The 18,045-nt window shown below is 42.2% G+C and overlaps 1 protein-coding gene across 2 annotated transcripts in view; it reads right to left on the bottom strand.

The window, feature by feature from the left end:
• YIPF7 (Yip1 domain family member 7) overlaps nucleotides 1-18,045 on the bottom strand; it is a 113,371-nt gene that overhangs the window by 8,331 nt on the left and 86,995 nt on the right. For both annotated transcript variants that reach the window (XM_077477548.1, XM_077477549.1), the window contains exon 5: nucleotides 16,020-16,201. In XM_077477548.1, the coding sequence (XP_077333674.1) occupies nucleotides 16,020-16,201 (182 nt within the window). The remainder of the gene's footprint in view (nucleotides 1-16,019; nucleotides 16,202-18,045) is intronic.

The following is an 18,045-nucleotide window of genomic DNA, read 5'->3' as shown; positions in this document are numbered from 1 at the left end:
GGAACAGATTATTTTTATTTAGTAAGTGTGTATTTTAGCAACCATTCCTTTTATTTATTTCTACACAGCTCTTCTGGCATAACGCAGAATAATGTATGAGATCTGAAGGGTGAAAATACCATAAATCAAAAAAATATCTGACATCGAAAAATGATAAGGCTAGAACTCAATAAGGGAGTACTCAATGTTATTTATAGGGCAGAGAAAAATCTCCTCATATTTTAGGACATCTGGAACCCTTGATTGAGTTCCTCATACATTTACATTTAAATGCTATCATGTGTTATCATTATGTATAATATTTGTTCTGAGTTTGGTGGCCATTGTTAACTTTTTTTTTTTTTTTCAAATGAAAGCGTTGACTTGGTGTCATTGCAAAGCTGAAAGCATATGTGATAATAAATTCCTTGGTTATACTAGTGGCATACAGCTTAATACCTACATAATCTGTTTTGCCCTAGTATGAATGACATTTCTTCCCTTTAAGATGCAGCTTAATCCTTCTGAAAACCCGGATCTATAAATGCAGCCCTCTGACATGAAATCTCATTAAATAATCTCTTTTGGTCCATTTGCTTTATTTAAAATCTATCAAGCATCATGTGAACTCAATCTGTGAAGTGAAAGTAGATCTTTATCCTCTAATTGAAATGGTTACACATGAATGCAGCAGGGGAGCAGTATAAAAGAAGTAAAAAAAAAAAAAAAAAGTATTTCAATCTGGCCGCCTCATGTCTTCTATCACATGGGAATGCATGTAGGGTATGTAAATAAAGATGGTTGGGAAAGGAATGTGGATGCAGTTGTATTTCATGCTTCTATAAATATGTTCTTAAAGTGAACTTGAGCTTTGCCCATATAGCTGTGTCTACTTCCCTTTTTTTTCTCTCTTCCACTGTTCTTTTAACATGCGGGAGTGAGGAGAAGACCCCCTTGTAAGCTTTGAGTTGTTCTGCTGGGGAGCTTACAGAGGATGCTGGAGCCTGGCAATTGGCTGCTCAAGCACTCAGCACTGCATTGTGGGAGGCAGGGCCACTGATAAAGCAGTACAACTGGTCCTGTTGTACTGAGCCTGGGCCTTATCAGCTAAACGGGGGGGGGGGGAGGGGCAGGGCAGCTTTATTGTTAATTTCAGCCTATATGAATAAATGGATTTTACTAGACCACACCCTGGTTCCTACTTGCTTACCAGGGCTTACATTACATTTCCCTGGGTCCCATCAGACCAACAGAGGGGCCCAGGAGGTCAAGCACAGAAGGTATTTTTTTTTTCTTTTTAAGTTTCCGGGTGTATGTGGAAAAAGTCAGTGAAGCTGTTCTTCTGCTCCCTGGGGGGGGGGGGGGGAGGTTGGGGGGTGGACTGTAGGTGAGGTTGGGGGAGGGCATCAGAAAGGCTGTACAAGGCCCTATGATTTCTAACAGCAGCTCTGGTGGGAGGAGAGAGACAAATCCACTGCTCTATACCCAGAGGTATTCTGGACAATACATACATATAAACTTTTCTTCCCCACTTGGTTCGGATGCAGCAAGGATACATTTGTATGAATTGTTTTTGAAAAAAAAAATATTTTAGCAGAAGAAATAAAAATATTTTATTGATTATAAGTGTAGCACCGGTACTCCTGAAAAGTAGTTTGGTCTTGGGGTTAATTTCACTAAATTGTGATTCTGGCATCAGTTTGGCTGGACTGTACTATGTTCTGCCTGGTCATAGGTGCATGTATCACCTCTGACAGGCATTGGAACGCAGTCTGGTTGGACGCATTGGGTACCAATCTCTCTCTCGGAACCAATCAGTGGGGCGTTATCTCGCTGTGAATTCTGGGAGAGGGTACTTAAGGTGCTGAAGTCACGTGGTTCAGGGTTCCGGTCCAGAAGTATGTTCTGACTCCGTGGTCCTGGTCCTCCTGACCAGCCCCCAGAGGCCCTCATGGCCTGGGGTGTGGATCCATCTGTTTTCCGAGTCTCGGGCTGGCTAGTCTGAGGCGCAGTAACTGGAAGGAGGATTTCAAGGTGGTCCGGTGTCGTCTCGGGTTTTTGAGAGGCCCAACAACTCAAACCGCAACCAGGGGAGGACTCTTCGGAAGAGGGCCATGCACAAGGCTGACTGCTCGGTAAGAGCCTGGAAGCTGACCTGTAAGGACGCCAAGTAAATCCGCAGTCTTATGGTATCACCGGACCGGCTGCAAGATTCTGGTACTGTAAGAAAGTTCATAATTTCATCCTTCGGTTACAACTACGTTTTTGTGAGAGACTTTTCTGTGTTCAGCTAAAGTTTTACAACCAAGTCTGTGACAGAGACTTTGCACCTGTCGGCTGCTTTTCCATGAACCAGGACTTATCCGACAGTATACTTCCGACAGAAGTATCCAGTTGCGAGTGGCTATTCCCTGGATCATCTAGAGAGAGACATTTCAAGTGTCAGCAGTTTCCAAACAAGTACCTGAGTTTTCCTACCCAGGCCCTCTATTCCCAACTCAGAGACTGTGTTTTGTTCAATTCTTTATGCAAATAAAAATTCCTCAAAAGGGATTCAAGTGTCGGTCTCTGCAGTCAGGGCAGCCATCAGAAATTGTGGGGCCTCTTAGACAGCTTTAGGTCTGGGCCCCCCCCCAGGCCTGACCGCCAACATTCCCCAGGGCCTGCCCCCTGGCCATTGCACCGAATCTGTCCACTAGCCATCCCATCAAGTCCTTCCGTGCACACACCTTTTATTTTAACACTTACAAAGTTATATATGTAAATGAACAGTATATTATAAGTCATAAGTGCTTTCATATTAATATTTTGCCCAAAAGAGACATCCCAAACCAGCAGCTGTACGCTCGCAGCCCCCCTAACACCTGTATGCTCTCAGCCCCCTAACACCTGTATTTTCTCAGCTCCCCTAACACCTGTATGCTCTCAGCCCCCTAACACCTGTATTTTCTCAGCTCCCCTAACACCTGTATGCTCTCAGCTCCCCTCACACATGTACCCTCTCAGCCCTCCTCACATCTGTATGCTCTCAGCCCCCTAACACCTATGTGCTCTCAGCCCCCCAACACCTGTACGCTCTCAGCCCCCTAACACCTGTACGCTCTCAGGCCCCCTAACACCTGTACACTCTCAGCCCCCCTAACACCTGTACACTCTCAGCCCCCCTAACACCCATGTGCTCTCAGCCCCCCTAACACCTGTACGCTCTCAGCCCCCCTAACACCCATGTGCTCTCAGCCCCCCTAACACCTGTACACTCTCAGCCCCCCTAACACCTGTACACTCTCAGCCCCCCTAACACCCATGTGCTCTCAGCCCCCCTAACACCTGTACGCTCTCAGCCCCCCTAACACCTGTACGCTCTCAGCCCCCCTAACACCTGTACGCTCTCAGCCCCCCTAACACCTGTACGCTCTCAGCCCCCTAACACCTGTAACCTTTCAGCCCCCCTCACATCTGTACCCTCTCCATCCCCCCTCACATCTGTACCCTCTCAACCCCCCTCACATCTGCACTCTCTAAGCCCCCCTCACACACATATGTACACAGACACAGACACATGAACACACAGTAACACACACATACACATGCACATAGGCACACACATATGTACACAGACACACACATGCACACACACATATATGTACATAGACACACACATGTACACGTGCACATAGGCACACACACATATGTACACAGACACACACACATGTACACAGGCACACATATGCATACACACACATATGTACACAGACACACATGTACACATGCACATAGGCACACACACATATGTACACAGAAACACATGTACACCACCCCACCCTCGTTCCTCTTCAGTTGTACATTAGTCCTTACTTGGAAGGTAAAAACCACAACTCCCATAACCCTTTGAGAAAGTCACGAGGGTGTGACGCAATGCGTCAGGGAAGGAGCTGTGGTGTTACACTTGTCACTTCCGGTCGCGGCCGAGACCGGAAGTTCGGATGATTCGACGCTATCTGCTTTTCTTAGCCTATATGTAAGTGACCAGTTATTTTATTAAATTATCTATGTGAATTACTACACATGAGAGCCCCCCTGTCCTTTTATTTCATACTCTACGTGCCGCTCACTGTACTGGGAGATAACTGAAGAGTCTGGGAAAGGAATGTTCAGCCATTTACTATCTGCTGGATGGAGGAGAAAGGAATAGCCTTTTGGCTTTATTCAGAGTCTGCTTATTAAGCTGTTGAGGTGAGAGGCTGGGGGAAACTGGTGGTGCACCTGTTTGGCACTGAAGTTGGCTACTGGAATATCACTTGTTTGGAAATCACGTTTTTTGCATGGACTTTATTGTATGCTCACGAAGCAACTCTATGGACTTATATTAAGTCGACACGTTATATTGTTTATTGCATTTATGTGCACATTTTATTTTAGCCACGTTTTATCATTTTTTGATTATTTATATATTTATTTTCTCATGATTGTTTTATACACGCACTATTTTTAGTGTTTCTAGTATATTGCCCTATATTGCACATTGGAACACTTTGTGAGGTGGATTCACTTTTTTCACTTGTTGTTTGCTTAGTGTTTTTTTAATATTTTAGTATAGTTTGCTGGCAGCGCCGCATTCATTATTAACACATATTTTTCACGTAGTATTGAGATTACTATTTATTGCCTGGCTGCTTCCACTTATTTAATATATTTATTATTTTTTCCACACATATACAAAAAATTGCTTTTTTAAGTGTACTTATATTCATTATTACACACCTTTTTTGTTGACATTTTTTGAGTGAGGTGAAGCGCATTAGCACTTTTTACTATTTAATATTATATGTACAGTATATCACCTAATATAATGAATGTATAGTAATAAATGCAGATCTCTAAGGCCGCGTACACACGCGGGGACTGTTCGCCCAACTTTGTCCGCTGAACAGTGTTTCGGCGGACAGTCCGCCCGTGTGTGGGCTTTCAGTGGACAGTTTCAGCGAACAGTTTGCTGAACAAGGTTTTTCGGAATTTCCGAAAAACTGTCCGCTGAAACTTGGTTTCAGCGAACAGTCCCCTCGTGTGTAGGCTTGTTCGGCAAACTAAGTTCCGCGCATGCTCAGAAAGGATTTACACGCCGAAAGTTGTAATGCAGTGTATAGGACGTTGTATTTTCCGTCCCGTCGTACGTGCCGTTCACGTCATCGCGCACGGTTTCGTTCGTCGTGTGTGGGCAAGTCCGTCCATGCTAATTTTGAGCGGACTGTTTGCTGAAACTGTTTGACGGACAAAGTTGAGCGAACAGTCCCCGCGTGTGTACGCGGCCTTATGGTCATTTTCCCTTCCTGCACTTATGGCTCCCTATTGGCCTATTGCGCAGCAAGTAGGGAAATGAGGAGAGCAGGAAACAGCAGGCCAATTTACCCCTGTCTTCAAACACCATCCAGCCATTTCCTGACTCATATAAAATAGGAAAGACTCATAAAATTAAGTGATTTCATGGGTCTATCCTATTCCTTCCCGGCTGCTGTAGGGGCTTTCCTCCTGCACTAAGCGGTGTTCATGCCATGCTGTGTGAGCACAACTCAGTCCTGGAGCATTGTGAGCCCAGGTGGCCTAATAATGTACCCCTCAGCACTGGGGTGTCAGCAAATAGGTTTAATGATGCTGACTGTTGTTCATCCCAGAAGAGGACTGGTGGCACTGAATGGAGGAAATGGCTCCAGAAGCATGGGGAGAGTAAGCAGATCTTGGACATATATTTTGTTACAGAGGAACCAAAGTTAGAAGTAGGGGTGAGGAGTGGGATCCCAGAAATAAAAAATAAAAAAACAATACTGGTATTCCAATTTCAAATTTTCATACAAGAAAAATTGATATTTCTTGCTAAGAAAAATAATCAAAAATACTGTGTAATTGTAGGTAATTGTAGGTAAAGAGCTGACAGCCTTGGTCAGGTAATCTTCATGTTATTTCTTGGACATGAAAATCATTTCATGCGTGTACATATTTTCATTAGTGCAGCAACTTTTTACAAAATTATTTGGTAACATAAAGTCTTTTATTTGTTTATGTGAAGCAAGTCAGTCCTGACATTAAAAACTACATATCTTGGCATCCTTTACCCTCTTAGTCTATTACATTTTGATCAGCTGGCACAGTGGTTTTATTTTCTGTGTAGTGATAGATAAGATATAATGCTGGCATCTTCTAAGTTGGTTTGGAATTGCACGGCTTTTTGTTGCCTTGGACTTAAGAAATATTTTATCCACAAACATAGTTGAGCAGGACAGATGGTGCTCCCTGCTAAGGCTGCTGGTTTTGATCTTTCCTGCACTTTAATGGATAATCTACTTCTGATTGCAGCTGTTGTCTTTGATTATTCTTCAACATAATGGTCACTCATCACTTTTTTGCACTGCCATGACCTTTTGTACATAATAAACAAAAGTCTGTGACTGCAACTTATTCTATAAAACAGTTCAAATTATACAATTCAAATTTTAAAAAAATATAAAGATTGCTTTGTACAAGAAGGTATGCATTTTGGAGATGATTGAAAATGTACTTTTACAACTTGGTATATTTCTATGGTGCACAGGTGGATAAACGAATCCACTGATTTGTGCATGGCAATACTTCATAGTATCACTTGTGCAATGTAGCTCCATTGCTATATTCGCTATTAAATTATTTAAGTAATAAAAATTGGTCACTTGGAAACTGCACACTTGGGATATTTCAATTTACTTTTTCTTTTTAGGAAAGCACAGACCCATCATTAATTAAATGTATCAAGATGATTTTGAAAAAACAAATCTTTATGGATGTGGCAAAGACTGGGGTGGCTTTGTTTTTGCTTGAGTCTAACACACACATTCATAAGGAATCCTTTGTTAGTACACTGGACAATGGGGTCATACAAAACCAATCCCCATGGTTATTTTTCCTTGTGGGGAGCTAAAGTAAGAAAGAGCCTCATACCTTCTAAGAGAAAGATAGTATTCTAGGTATTAGGCAATTTTTTTGTCTATAATGCACCCACCCATTTGAAATCCCATATGGGCTGACATCACACATTGCAAGCTTGCAGTCTTGATAAAGTAAGTATTACGTAGGCTATCACAACTTTAAGAAGAACTCCAGGGAAAAACCTTTAAAAAATCTGATGGGTTAAAAATAGTTATATCCTAGGATGTGAAGGCCACCTCCTGCATCACTGTCCTTAATTAAAAATGTATGCTTTCATTGAGCTCTAATAGTATAGCTGTTGCTAAACTTCCAGCACTCCAACTGTCCAGCAGTCACCCTGTCCATTTACAGAATGCTTGGTATTTTGTGAATAGGTTCACAGAATACTAAGCCCTTGTACACACGGTTGGAGATTCCGGCGGAATGTTTCCGATCGGAGCGTTTTGTCAGATATTCCGACTGTGTGTGGTCTGCATCGGACTGTTTCCATTGGAATATCCGTCTGACCAACTTTTCCAACTTGCCGGAAATATTTTCCGACAAAATGCTCCGATCGGACATACTCCGATCATGTGTAGCCTACGCCGACGGACAAAGTGTCACGCATGCTCAGGTCAAATTCCTAGACCAAAGCTATTGGCTACTAGCCTGAACGTAGTCCCGTCTTAATGAAATAACGTCATCACGTTATGTACAATCGCATTTTCCAACAACTTAGTCCGACCGTGTGTATGCAACATCACTTCCGGACCTCTTCCAGAATTAATCCGTCGGAATTACTCCGACGGATTTGGTAGTCGGAATCTCCGACCGTGTGTACAAGGGCTTAGTGCTCCGTGATTGGACAATAGGAGAGAAAGGGCAGACAAGTGACAGGACAGCTGTTGTGAAAGAGAGCCTTCTGTTGCAAGTTTAGCAAAAGCTATATAGCAAAATTGTGATTAACAGGCGTCAAACCTGGAGGTGGCCTATACCTCCTTAGATTTACAGTGGGTAAAATAAGTATTGAACATGTCACCATTTTTTCTAGGTAAATATGTTTCTAAAGGTACTATTGCCATGAAATTTGAACCACATGTTGGTAACAACACATGCAATCCACACATATAAAGAAACCAAAACAAAAAAGTTCAGAAATTAAGTTATGTGAAATAAAATGGAATGACACAGGGAAAAAGTATTAAACGCACACTAACTAAAATGTATTAACCTCCCTGGCGGTATGAATTAGTCCGGTTTTAGGTGCTGAAAGCGGTACAATTATTTTGCATGGGAATTTGGCGTTTTATTTTGTAGTCCTGTAATTCTTAGGAATAACTCTCTTAAATCTGTTCAAACCAGAGTCTAGCAGACATCCCGGGTATGATAAAGTTTATAATATAATAAAGAATACTAAAAATTATTCAATAATGTAATCAAATCCAAAAACACTGAAAAAGGGACACTTTTTGGTTGCTATGGGCAATCTCCAAATTCCAGGCAGAAAAAACAGTATTTATAATATAAAAGTGCATGCAGGGCATTGCACAGACCACTAGGGACAAAGGGGGTGTGTATTTTTTAATACAGCACTGTAATCTGTAAGATTACAGTGCTGTGTGTGTTTTGTGTATTTTTACTTTTTTGAATTTGCCGCCGTTCTCCGCTCCCGTGAGCCGTAACGTCGCAGGGAACGGAGCTCGGCGGCATTCGGCACTGTGAATCGAGCGGAGGACAGCTCGATCACACAGCGCGGGGGACATCGCTGGATCCAGGGGACAAGGTAAGTAAGTCTCCCTGTGTCCTCCCCTGCATCCAGCGAAGCGATCCCGAGTCTGGCTCGGGGTTACCGCTTCTATCAGTAAATTCCTAACCCGAGCCAGACTCGGGATTACCGCTACGGGGGTTAATACTTTGTACAAAATCCTTTGTTGGTAATGACAGCTTCAAGACACCACCTGTATGGAGAAGCTAGTCCCATTCTTCCATACAGTCTTCAAATCTTGAATGTTCCGTGGGCCTCTTCAATGAACTCTGATCTTTTGTTCTTTCCATAGATTTTCTAATGGATTCAAGTCAGGTGATTGGCTGGGCCATTCTAGCAGCTTTATTTTCTTTCTCTTAAAAGAAAACAAATGAGCGTTTCCTTGGCTTTGTGTTTGGGATCATTGTCTTGCTGAACTGTCCACCCTTGTTTCCTCTTCATCATTTTGGTAGATGGGAGCAGATTGTTATCAAGAATGTCTTGGTACATTTTTCCATTCATACATTCAACAGCAATGAAGTCTTGCGTGATCGGCATGCATACAGGCCATGGCGGTTAAGTGCATTACTTATTATTTTCTTTGAAACAATTGTACCTGATAGTTCCAGGTCTTTCTGAAGCTCTCCACAAGTGGACCTTGGCTCTTGGACAACTTTTATTATAATTCTTTTCACTCCTCTGTTAGAAACCTTGTCAGGAGCTGGTCATGGTCATTTTTTTAGTGAAATGATGTTTTTCCACTTCCGGAATATGGCTCCAACAGTGCCCACTGGGACATTCAGAAGTTTAGAAATCCTTCTGTAACCAATGCCATCAGTATGTTTTACAACAATAAGGTTGTGAAGGTCTTGAGAGAACGCTTTTCTTTTACCCATCATTACATGTTTCTTGTGTGACACCTTGGTAATGAGACACCTTTTTATAGGCCATCAGTTGAGACTGAACCAGCTGATATTAATTTGCACTGACAAGGGGCAGGATTGCTTTTTAATTACTGATAGATTTCAGCTGTTGTCTGGGCTTTCCATGTCTTTTTGCACCTCACTTTCTTCATGTGTTCAATACTTTTTCCCTGTGTCATTCCATTTTATTATGCATAACCTAAAGTGGAGTTCCGTGCATTTTTTTGTTTATTAAAATTCAGTAGCTACAAAAAGTGTAGCTGCTGACTATTAATAAACAGACACTTACCTGTCCCGCGGTCCATCAATGCGAGCGCCTGAAGCCTCACTCCTCTCCGCCATAGCAACTGTGGGCACCCGGCCGTGACAACTTTCGGTTTCATGGCCGGGCGCAAACAGCATGCGCGAGTCGCACTGCACTCTGCTAGTGGCCAGGCAATCTTCTGGGACCTGTGATGTGTCCCAGAAGATTACAGAGAGGGAGAGGCCACCTAGGGGGAGAGGAGGAGTCCCCTAGGCAGCCAAGAGCAGGAAGGAGGAAGTGGGACAGGAAGTCCCACTCTAAACTAGGTACACACTCACCCCCCAAAAAAATCATATGTGAAATGTGACATGTCAGGGAGCGAGGAGTACTTAAAGCAGAAGTTCCACTTTTGGATGGTACTCCGCTTTAACTTCTGAACCTATTTGTTTTAGTTTCTTTGCATGGGTTGTTACCGACATGTGAAGAAAATTTCACATCAATATCACCTTTAGAAATATATTTACCTAGAAAAATGGTGATGTGTTCAATACTTATTTTACCCGCTGTAACCATCTGTAACCCAGCAGAGTTTCCAAATCCACTTCATAAATAAACGACTTCTTTGTTAATAATCGCAATATATTTCCTGAAGTGGACATTTTGCCTCTCTCCCCCCCCCCCCCTTTTTTTTACCCCTGCTTACCAGTTCAGATACTCACCCCCTCAGAGGATCCAGCATTATCCCGCTGAGCTCTTCTTGTCCTCTGCCACTGCTCTATCCCACTCCACCATGTTGCTTGTAATGTCATCAAGAGGCCCAAAGGCTCTTCTGGGTTCAGCCAGCTTGCCTTCCATTGCCACAGCTCTAGGCACACCCCCTCTCCTTTATGAATGAAGGGCTATGCCTTCTGGGATATGTGACATGCATATCCCAGGAGACACAATGAGCATATGGGGGGCAGAGATTTACAAAAAAATAAAAATAAATACAGTGCTATTCATGTAGTGGAGGTGAAGAGGTTTGGATTGGAGAGATGTCTGTTCAGGGGGGAAGATCCACTTTAAATCAACACCTCCCTGGCACCAATTCAGGAAAAGCATCCCCAGATCTTATAATGTGTTGCTGTGATACTTTCAACTCAGCAATGTTGCCAATCAAAATAAAAAAAGACTTCAAAATGTAATTGAATTGTATAACATTTTTATTTTTATTTTTAATCCCTTTAGATTGTAAACTCAACCAGCAGGTCCCTCCTGTCCATTCTCTATTGAACTGTATTGTAATTGTACTATTAAGGACAAACTAACATTAAAAGATGCATAACACAAGTACAGCAAATACTTGCCCTACTAGTTTCCTCTAAATACTCCCTCAGAAAAAATATATATCAGACAGATCCCAAAAGCACTAGAAACCTAAAAGGTCATATCACATTTTAGAACCCTTTCTTCCAGAAATCTATGTAACTCTAGAGAGTTCACAGACTTTTCAATAATCAATTGTGGTTCTGTGACCAGAGGTTATCGATGCCTATATTGCCTTGCCAAATTTAACAGCATCATTAACTCTAGGATAAATCTGCATACCTAAATAATTAAATAGTTTTTACTTGGTACATTATTTAATAAAAACATTGCTTTTTGTTATAGAATGACAAAAATGTAAAAAAAAAAAATTATATATATATATATATTTTTAAATTCATTTTTCTTCAATTATATCATTGAATCTGACAGTTTAAATATCGAGTCAATGCCACCGTAGCAACAAGGATGCAATGTTCATCTGCAGGCTCAAGCTTGCATGTGATCATTATGTGATAGCTGATGTAGCACCCTGATGTTTAGGTAGGGTTGCTATTAAATTTATCTGACAAGTGATAGTTGCTTTGGCCAATTATTAGGAGGTCAATTGATTTCACCCTAATTCTGGAGTTGCTGCACTTCTCTCTTCTGTCACTAGATGGCCGGTTGTGTCTTGTGGCATTAAATAAGACAAAGGCATTGCAGGGACAGATTAGGAATGAATGGGGTGTCTCAGCCAATGGGCAGGGATTTTCTTGGGTCCCTTGGTTTGCTGGGAGAACCTATTTATTTGGGTGGAGTCAGTTGACCAGGGTTCTGTGCTACCTGACTGCTGTCTGGGTTTCGGGCTGTTAGGCCAGAAACCTAAGGCCTATCCCAGGAACATCTGTCTGCTAGGCTGCCATAGAGCCTATCCAGAAGTAGTGGAGGGTTGGGACTGTGGGCTTGTAGCCATGGATGGAGGTAGAGGGGAAGCTCCACCTTGCTACTGGAGACCATTGTGAGTAAGCTGAGGCCAGTACTAGAGCCGTCGTCTCGCCAACCGGGGACGGTGAAGAAGTGGGAAAGCATCAGCAACTGCCAAGCTAGGGACCCAGCGGGACAGCTGAGGTGAAGCTTAAGGAGTACGGATGAGCCGAACACCCCCTGGTTCGGTTCGCACCAGAACCTTCGAAGGGATCGAAAATTCATACGAACTTTAGAACCCTATTAAAGTCTATGGGACTCGAACATTCAAAATCAAAAGTGCTCATTTTAAAGGCTAATATGCAAGATATGCAACAGACAACACCAGAAATAAAGGGTAGATACAGGTGTATACTGTGCTGGAGGCACACAACACCCACTAACTCCTGCAGATGCCTGAGAAAAGAACACACTGTCCCTGCCTATCTTGCTCTTTCCCTGCACGCCGGAACACACTACACAAGGCTGCCTCGCTGTCGGCCTTATATAGTATGGGGTTTGTACTAAACCCCATGAGCGATAATTGCCCACAGGCATCCTACCTGTGGCCAATTATGGCTCTCCTTGCTGCCTGATGTGATTGGCCAAGCATGCGGGGTCACAGTGCATGCTTGGCCAATCATGAGCCAGCATGCACTGCGATGGCATCGTGCATTGTGGGCCGTTCGTGCCACACGACCTTGGTGTGAACGGTCCACAAAGTTCTGAATTCGCCGAATAGGCGAATGACCGCGTTCAAGTCAAACATGCATTTGAGTCGAACACCGAGCTCATCCCTATTAAGGAGTATCTGTGAGTGCCCAGCCAGAGACCCAGCAGTAAAGCGGGGGTGACGCTTTACTGCTGGGTCCATACTTAGTGCTGTGCGTGTTGCAGATAGTTAAATACCTTACCGTTAGTAACTACTACAAGATTGCTGCCATAGGAGACAGTGGTCCTACCTATACAGAAGTGGTGTACGGCTGAAGGCCTTCACCTATATAGCTGTCCACCTATAGAAGTCTTGGAGTCTGCCAATTTCATCAACTAAGGGTGTGCTGGCCCACAGTTCTGTTTAAGAGACAATAAATCTCTTTGCGTTCAAAAATTGTCTGGTGCCCACCTGTTCATCTTGCATTACACCCACCATGCCTTCTAACCCACTCTACACTGAAGGATGTCAGCTATCCTTAACTCTGGAGGTCACCATTGGGCTTCAGGGGCCCCAGGACTTTTCTACACTGACATAGTAATCGCACAAATGGTAATCATTCGGATTGGTTCCTGATCATCAGTGTAGATTAAAGCTGTCAGTTGCAACTGTTGTTGAGAGACATCAGCCTTGCAAATTGTTGGAGAATATTTAATAACTTATGCCCAGCATGGGAAATTGTTCTGAGGGACATTATTATACACATTAGAGGTGGGAAAAGGTTAAAGAGCAACACCTTTCAAAATTGATACTTCAATAACAGTTATAATCACTTGTTGATTTTATATATTTCTTGGAGACTGCAGGCTTAGGTTCAGGTCCACAAGAGTTGCATCCCTGCCTCCTCCTGCAATTCTGGAATATAAGTTTCACCCCAGGGCAGCTATATTCACATATTATTTTTTGTTCCACATCACCCACCAGGGAAGCATGACGCTATTATTTTGCTTTCTAAAGACAGCTTTAATTCAGGAAGAACTTGTAACCGGTGGCTCTTTCGTATGCTTTTGTTTTACTCTAATGCCACGTACACATGGTCGGATTTTCAGACGGGAAATGTTTGATGTGAGCTTGTTGTCGGAAAGTCCGACCGTGTGTATGCTCCATCAAACATTTGCTGTCAGAATTTCCACTAACAAATGTTTGATAGCAGGTTCTCAAATTTTCCGCTAACAAAACTTGTTGTGGGAAAGTCAGATCGTGTGTACACAAATCTGTCGCACAAAAGTTCACGCATGCTCGGAATCAAGCAGAAGGAGCTGCACTGGCTATTGAACTTCCTTTTTCTCGGCTCGTTGTATGTGTTGTACGTCACCGCGTTCTCACATTCAAAATTTTTGCCCAACATTTGTGTGATCGTGTGTATGCAAGACAAACTTGAGTCAACATCCTTCGAACAAAAATCCACAGTTTTATTGTCGGAAAATCCGATCGTGTGTATGGGCATAAGACTCTTGTTGGCTTTTAGCAGCAGGTCTTGCAAGTGTTGTAGGATTTCTGGTGTATGTGAGTTCTGACCAAACAGGACAAAAGGAGACACCAGTAATATTTGATGATAACTCCCCTAAGCCTTGATGTTATCTGTGTCAGCAGTCTACAGTTTTATCTACTTAAAGCGGACCTTCAGTCATTTTTTCAACTTTCCATCTATTTGTAGCACTGACTCCCGAAGGAGCGGCTGAATTAATTGGGCTTACCGTTACCTTCTTCAGCTCGCATGCGTCTAGAGGTTTCCTGAGGCCCAAAAACTGCAGAGACTGATGACAGATCCACTTAAAGGGATTTTTATTTGTGAAAAGTAGTTAACAACACAGTCTCTCAGCATAGGATCAGAGGGTTTAGGTGAAAAGTCCAGGTACTCTTAATGTTAAATTCAACATGAAACAGTCTCTCACTTTGAATAATTCCAGAGAATAGCCATTCACAACTGGATCCTCACCCTAATTGGATAGTCCTTCTCTCACCAGGCCTAGCAGCCAACAGGGTACTTGAGTCAGGAACAAGTCTCTGCCACAGACTTTCCTATAGAACACGTGAGGGAAACTTGAAAGCTTGTAGGACACTCGTGTGGTCCCAGTATCTTGCAGCCAGTCCGGTGATACCGCATGAGAGTGGATTCACTTGGGTCCTTCAACTTGTCCAGGCTCTTGTTGAGAAGCCAACCCTTTCGTGGCCTTCTCCCTAAGAGTCCTCCCCTGGATAACTTCACATTTGCTGGGCCTCTCCACTAACCGAGACAGCACCGGACCACCTCCGAATCCTCCTTTTAGTTTCCTCGCCTCGGGCTAGCCAGCCCCGAGACGTAAAGTCAGGTGGATCTGCACCCCAGGCCATGGATGTCCTGGGGGCTGGTCAGGAAGACCAGGACCATGCAGTCAGAACATACTTCTGGACCGGAACCCCGAAACACGTGACATCCACACCTTAAGTACCCCCACCCAGAAGGCCTAGCAAGAGCGACACTCCCACTAGGCTGGTTCCGAGAGAGAATAACCTTAATGCACCTGTGTTTCAATGCCTGCCAAAATTGACAGTGCCCCCCATGGCCAGGCAGAACACCCTGTAGTCCAGTCAGACTAATGCTGAGGTCAAAAATTTAGAACAATTAGACCCAAACCAAACTGCAGTTTTAAATTGCAAAAACATATAGCGCGTGCACTTCAGGAGCCGGCGCTACACATTAAATCCTCTGCCCTTGTTTTAACTTTGGATAATAAAAAAAAAATTCTGCTAGTAAATACCTAATACAACCCATTTCCTGTTTCTTGTCTGGTAAAAAGCTTAGGGTTATCACACCATGCATAGCTCTCTCTCACTCTAGTGAGAGTTTGTCAGGAAGGGAGAGGGGATGAATCATACAAGGGCCAATGAAAGCTGCAGAGCTGAAGATGTGCCTCTGTATGTCTGTGTAAATTCCAGAATTGAACAGGCAGCTGCTTCTGCTGCCCACAATTAAAATAGTTGCAGCTAGACTCTGTGGAGGGAGATTTCTGCAGCATATCTGGCAAGTGCAGAATCACAGTATATATAAAATAATATGCAAAGTGGTTGGAGGGAAGCTTCAGAATGGTGAAGATGTTTTTAATACAAATTATGTGAGCAGACTGCAGTACCTCTTTATTTTGTTTTATACTTTCCATTAAAATACATTATGCTCCTTAATTATATCAGTCATTCACCTTATAAAATATATCCACAAGAAAACAAACATTTTTTAAGGTTCCGGGTACTTACTGGAGAGAAAGTATGATGGCAAAGCAAGACAGTATTACCATAGGCAGAAGGCAGTAACCCAGGACACTGGCAACACATCCGTGTGAGACACCTGTGAAACTCATCAGGTTTAATAAAGCATGAATTCCCAGGCAACCAAATATACTCATTGTGTACATGTAGCCAAAATGAATCTTTCCTGCCTGCAAACAGAGAAAGATCACAGTGAATTTCTTGAAACAAGATGAAAAAACCCATACTCATAATTTGCTTGATGTTTACATGATTTTTTTCACAGACATTCTGTAGTTATAATGGTAATGTCATTAGAGAGAGTTTATTCTTCTAGTGCTTACTACAGGCATACCCCACTTTTAAGCACACAATGGGGTTTATTTACTAAAGCTGGAAAGTGCAAAATCAGGCTCAAGTCTGCATAGAAACCAATGAGCTTCCAGGTTTTATTACCAAAGCTTAATTGAACAAGCTGGGGTTAGAAGCTCATTGGTTTCTATGCAGACGTGAACCTGATTTTTCACTTTCCAGCTTTAGTAAATAAACCCCATTGTGTACTTAAAAGTGGGGTATGCCTGTAAATAAGGAACCCAAAATGATTGAATGATACATTTGCACAAAACAGATTTCCTTGTGTTGGGTCAGCTGGGGTAAGGTTTAACCACTTAAGGACCAGGCCTCTTTTTCGGACTTGGTGTTTACATGTTTTCAAACAGTTTTTTTTGCTAGAAAATTACTTAGAACCCCCAAACATTTTATATTGTTTTTTTTCTAACACCCTAGAGAATAAAATGGCGGTCATTGCAATACTTTTTTTCACACCATATTTGCGCAGCGGTCTTACAAGTGCACTTTTTTTGGAAAAAATTCACTTTTTTGAATAAAAAAGTAAGACATCAGTAAAATTAGCCCAATTTGTTATTATATTGTGAAAGATAATGTTACGCTGAGTAAATTGATACCCAACATGTCACACTTCAAAATTGCACCCGCTCGTGGAATGGCGTCACACTTTTAGCCTCAAAAATCTCCATAAGCGACATTTAAAAAATTCTACAGGTTGCATTTTTTGCGTTACAGAGGAGGTCTAGGGCTAGAATTATTGCTCTCGCTCTACCAATCATGACGATGCCTCACATGTGTGGTTTGACTACCATTTTCATATACGGGCGCTACTCATGTATGTGCTCGCTTCTTCACGCAAGCTCGTTGGGACGAGGTGTTTTTAAAAAACTTTTTTTTATTTTTTCTTATTTATTTTAATTGATTTTATTTATTTTTACACTGTTTTAAAAAAAAATGGATCACTTTTATTCCTATTACAAGGAATGTAAAAATGCCTTGTAATAGAAAAAAGCATGACAGGTCCTTTTAAATATGAGATCTGGGGTCAAAAAGTCCTCAGATCTCATATTTGGACTTAAATACAATAAAAAAAAATGTCATTTGAAACAATGACATTGAAAAAATGTGCCTTTAAGAGGTATGGGCAGAAGTGACATTTTGACGTCAGGTAAGTCCTCATATTATTTATTATAATACACTTTTATATGTACAGATCAGAAAATAAAAATTGAAGATAATACATAAAAAAATGCAAAACACATCAAAATTTGAAAGCACATGTACCTTTGTACTTTTTTACATTTTTAACAAAAAAATAACATGACACCTGTGTTTAGTATTGAAATAAGATATAAATGCAGCCACTCAAATATACATATATCATTTAGAGATTATTTTGTCAATCTACTGCTCCACGACCCAGAAAATATTGCATATAATCCAGGCGATTCTGACGAGTGAGTTGACTAGAGAGACGTGGTGGGGCATGGCCTAGGTTTAATAGCCCTTCTGTATCATTATGCCACTCACCAGGCATGACATCCCCAGACAGAGTATCTTCCCGGTCCACCAGGGATTGTGGCATGTAGGTGGAGCTAGTATGCCTTAAGAAAAACACACAGCAGCAATGAACTATAGTATAAATTTTATGGGGTGCTACATTTATTGCTGTATGGAAGATACGAAA

This window comes from Lithobates pipiens, unplaced genomic scaffold (genome assembly GCF_037356315.1).
Source record: "Lithobates pipiens isolate NorthernLeopardFrog02 unplaced genomic scaffold, aLitPip1_a1.2 Scaffold_13, whole genome shotgun sequence".
Lineage (NCBI taxonomy): Eukaryota > Metazoa > Chordata > Amphibia > Anura > Ranidae > Lithobates > Lithobates pipiens.
The sequence above is the reverse complement of the archived record's forward strand: the minus strand, read 5'-3'. Positions and strand labels throughout refer to the sequence as shown.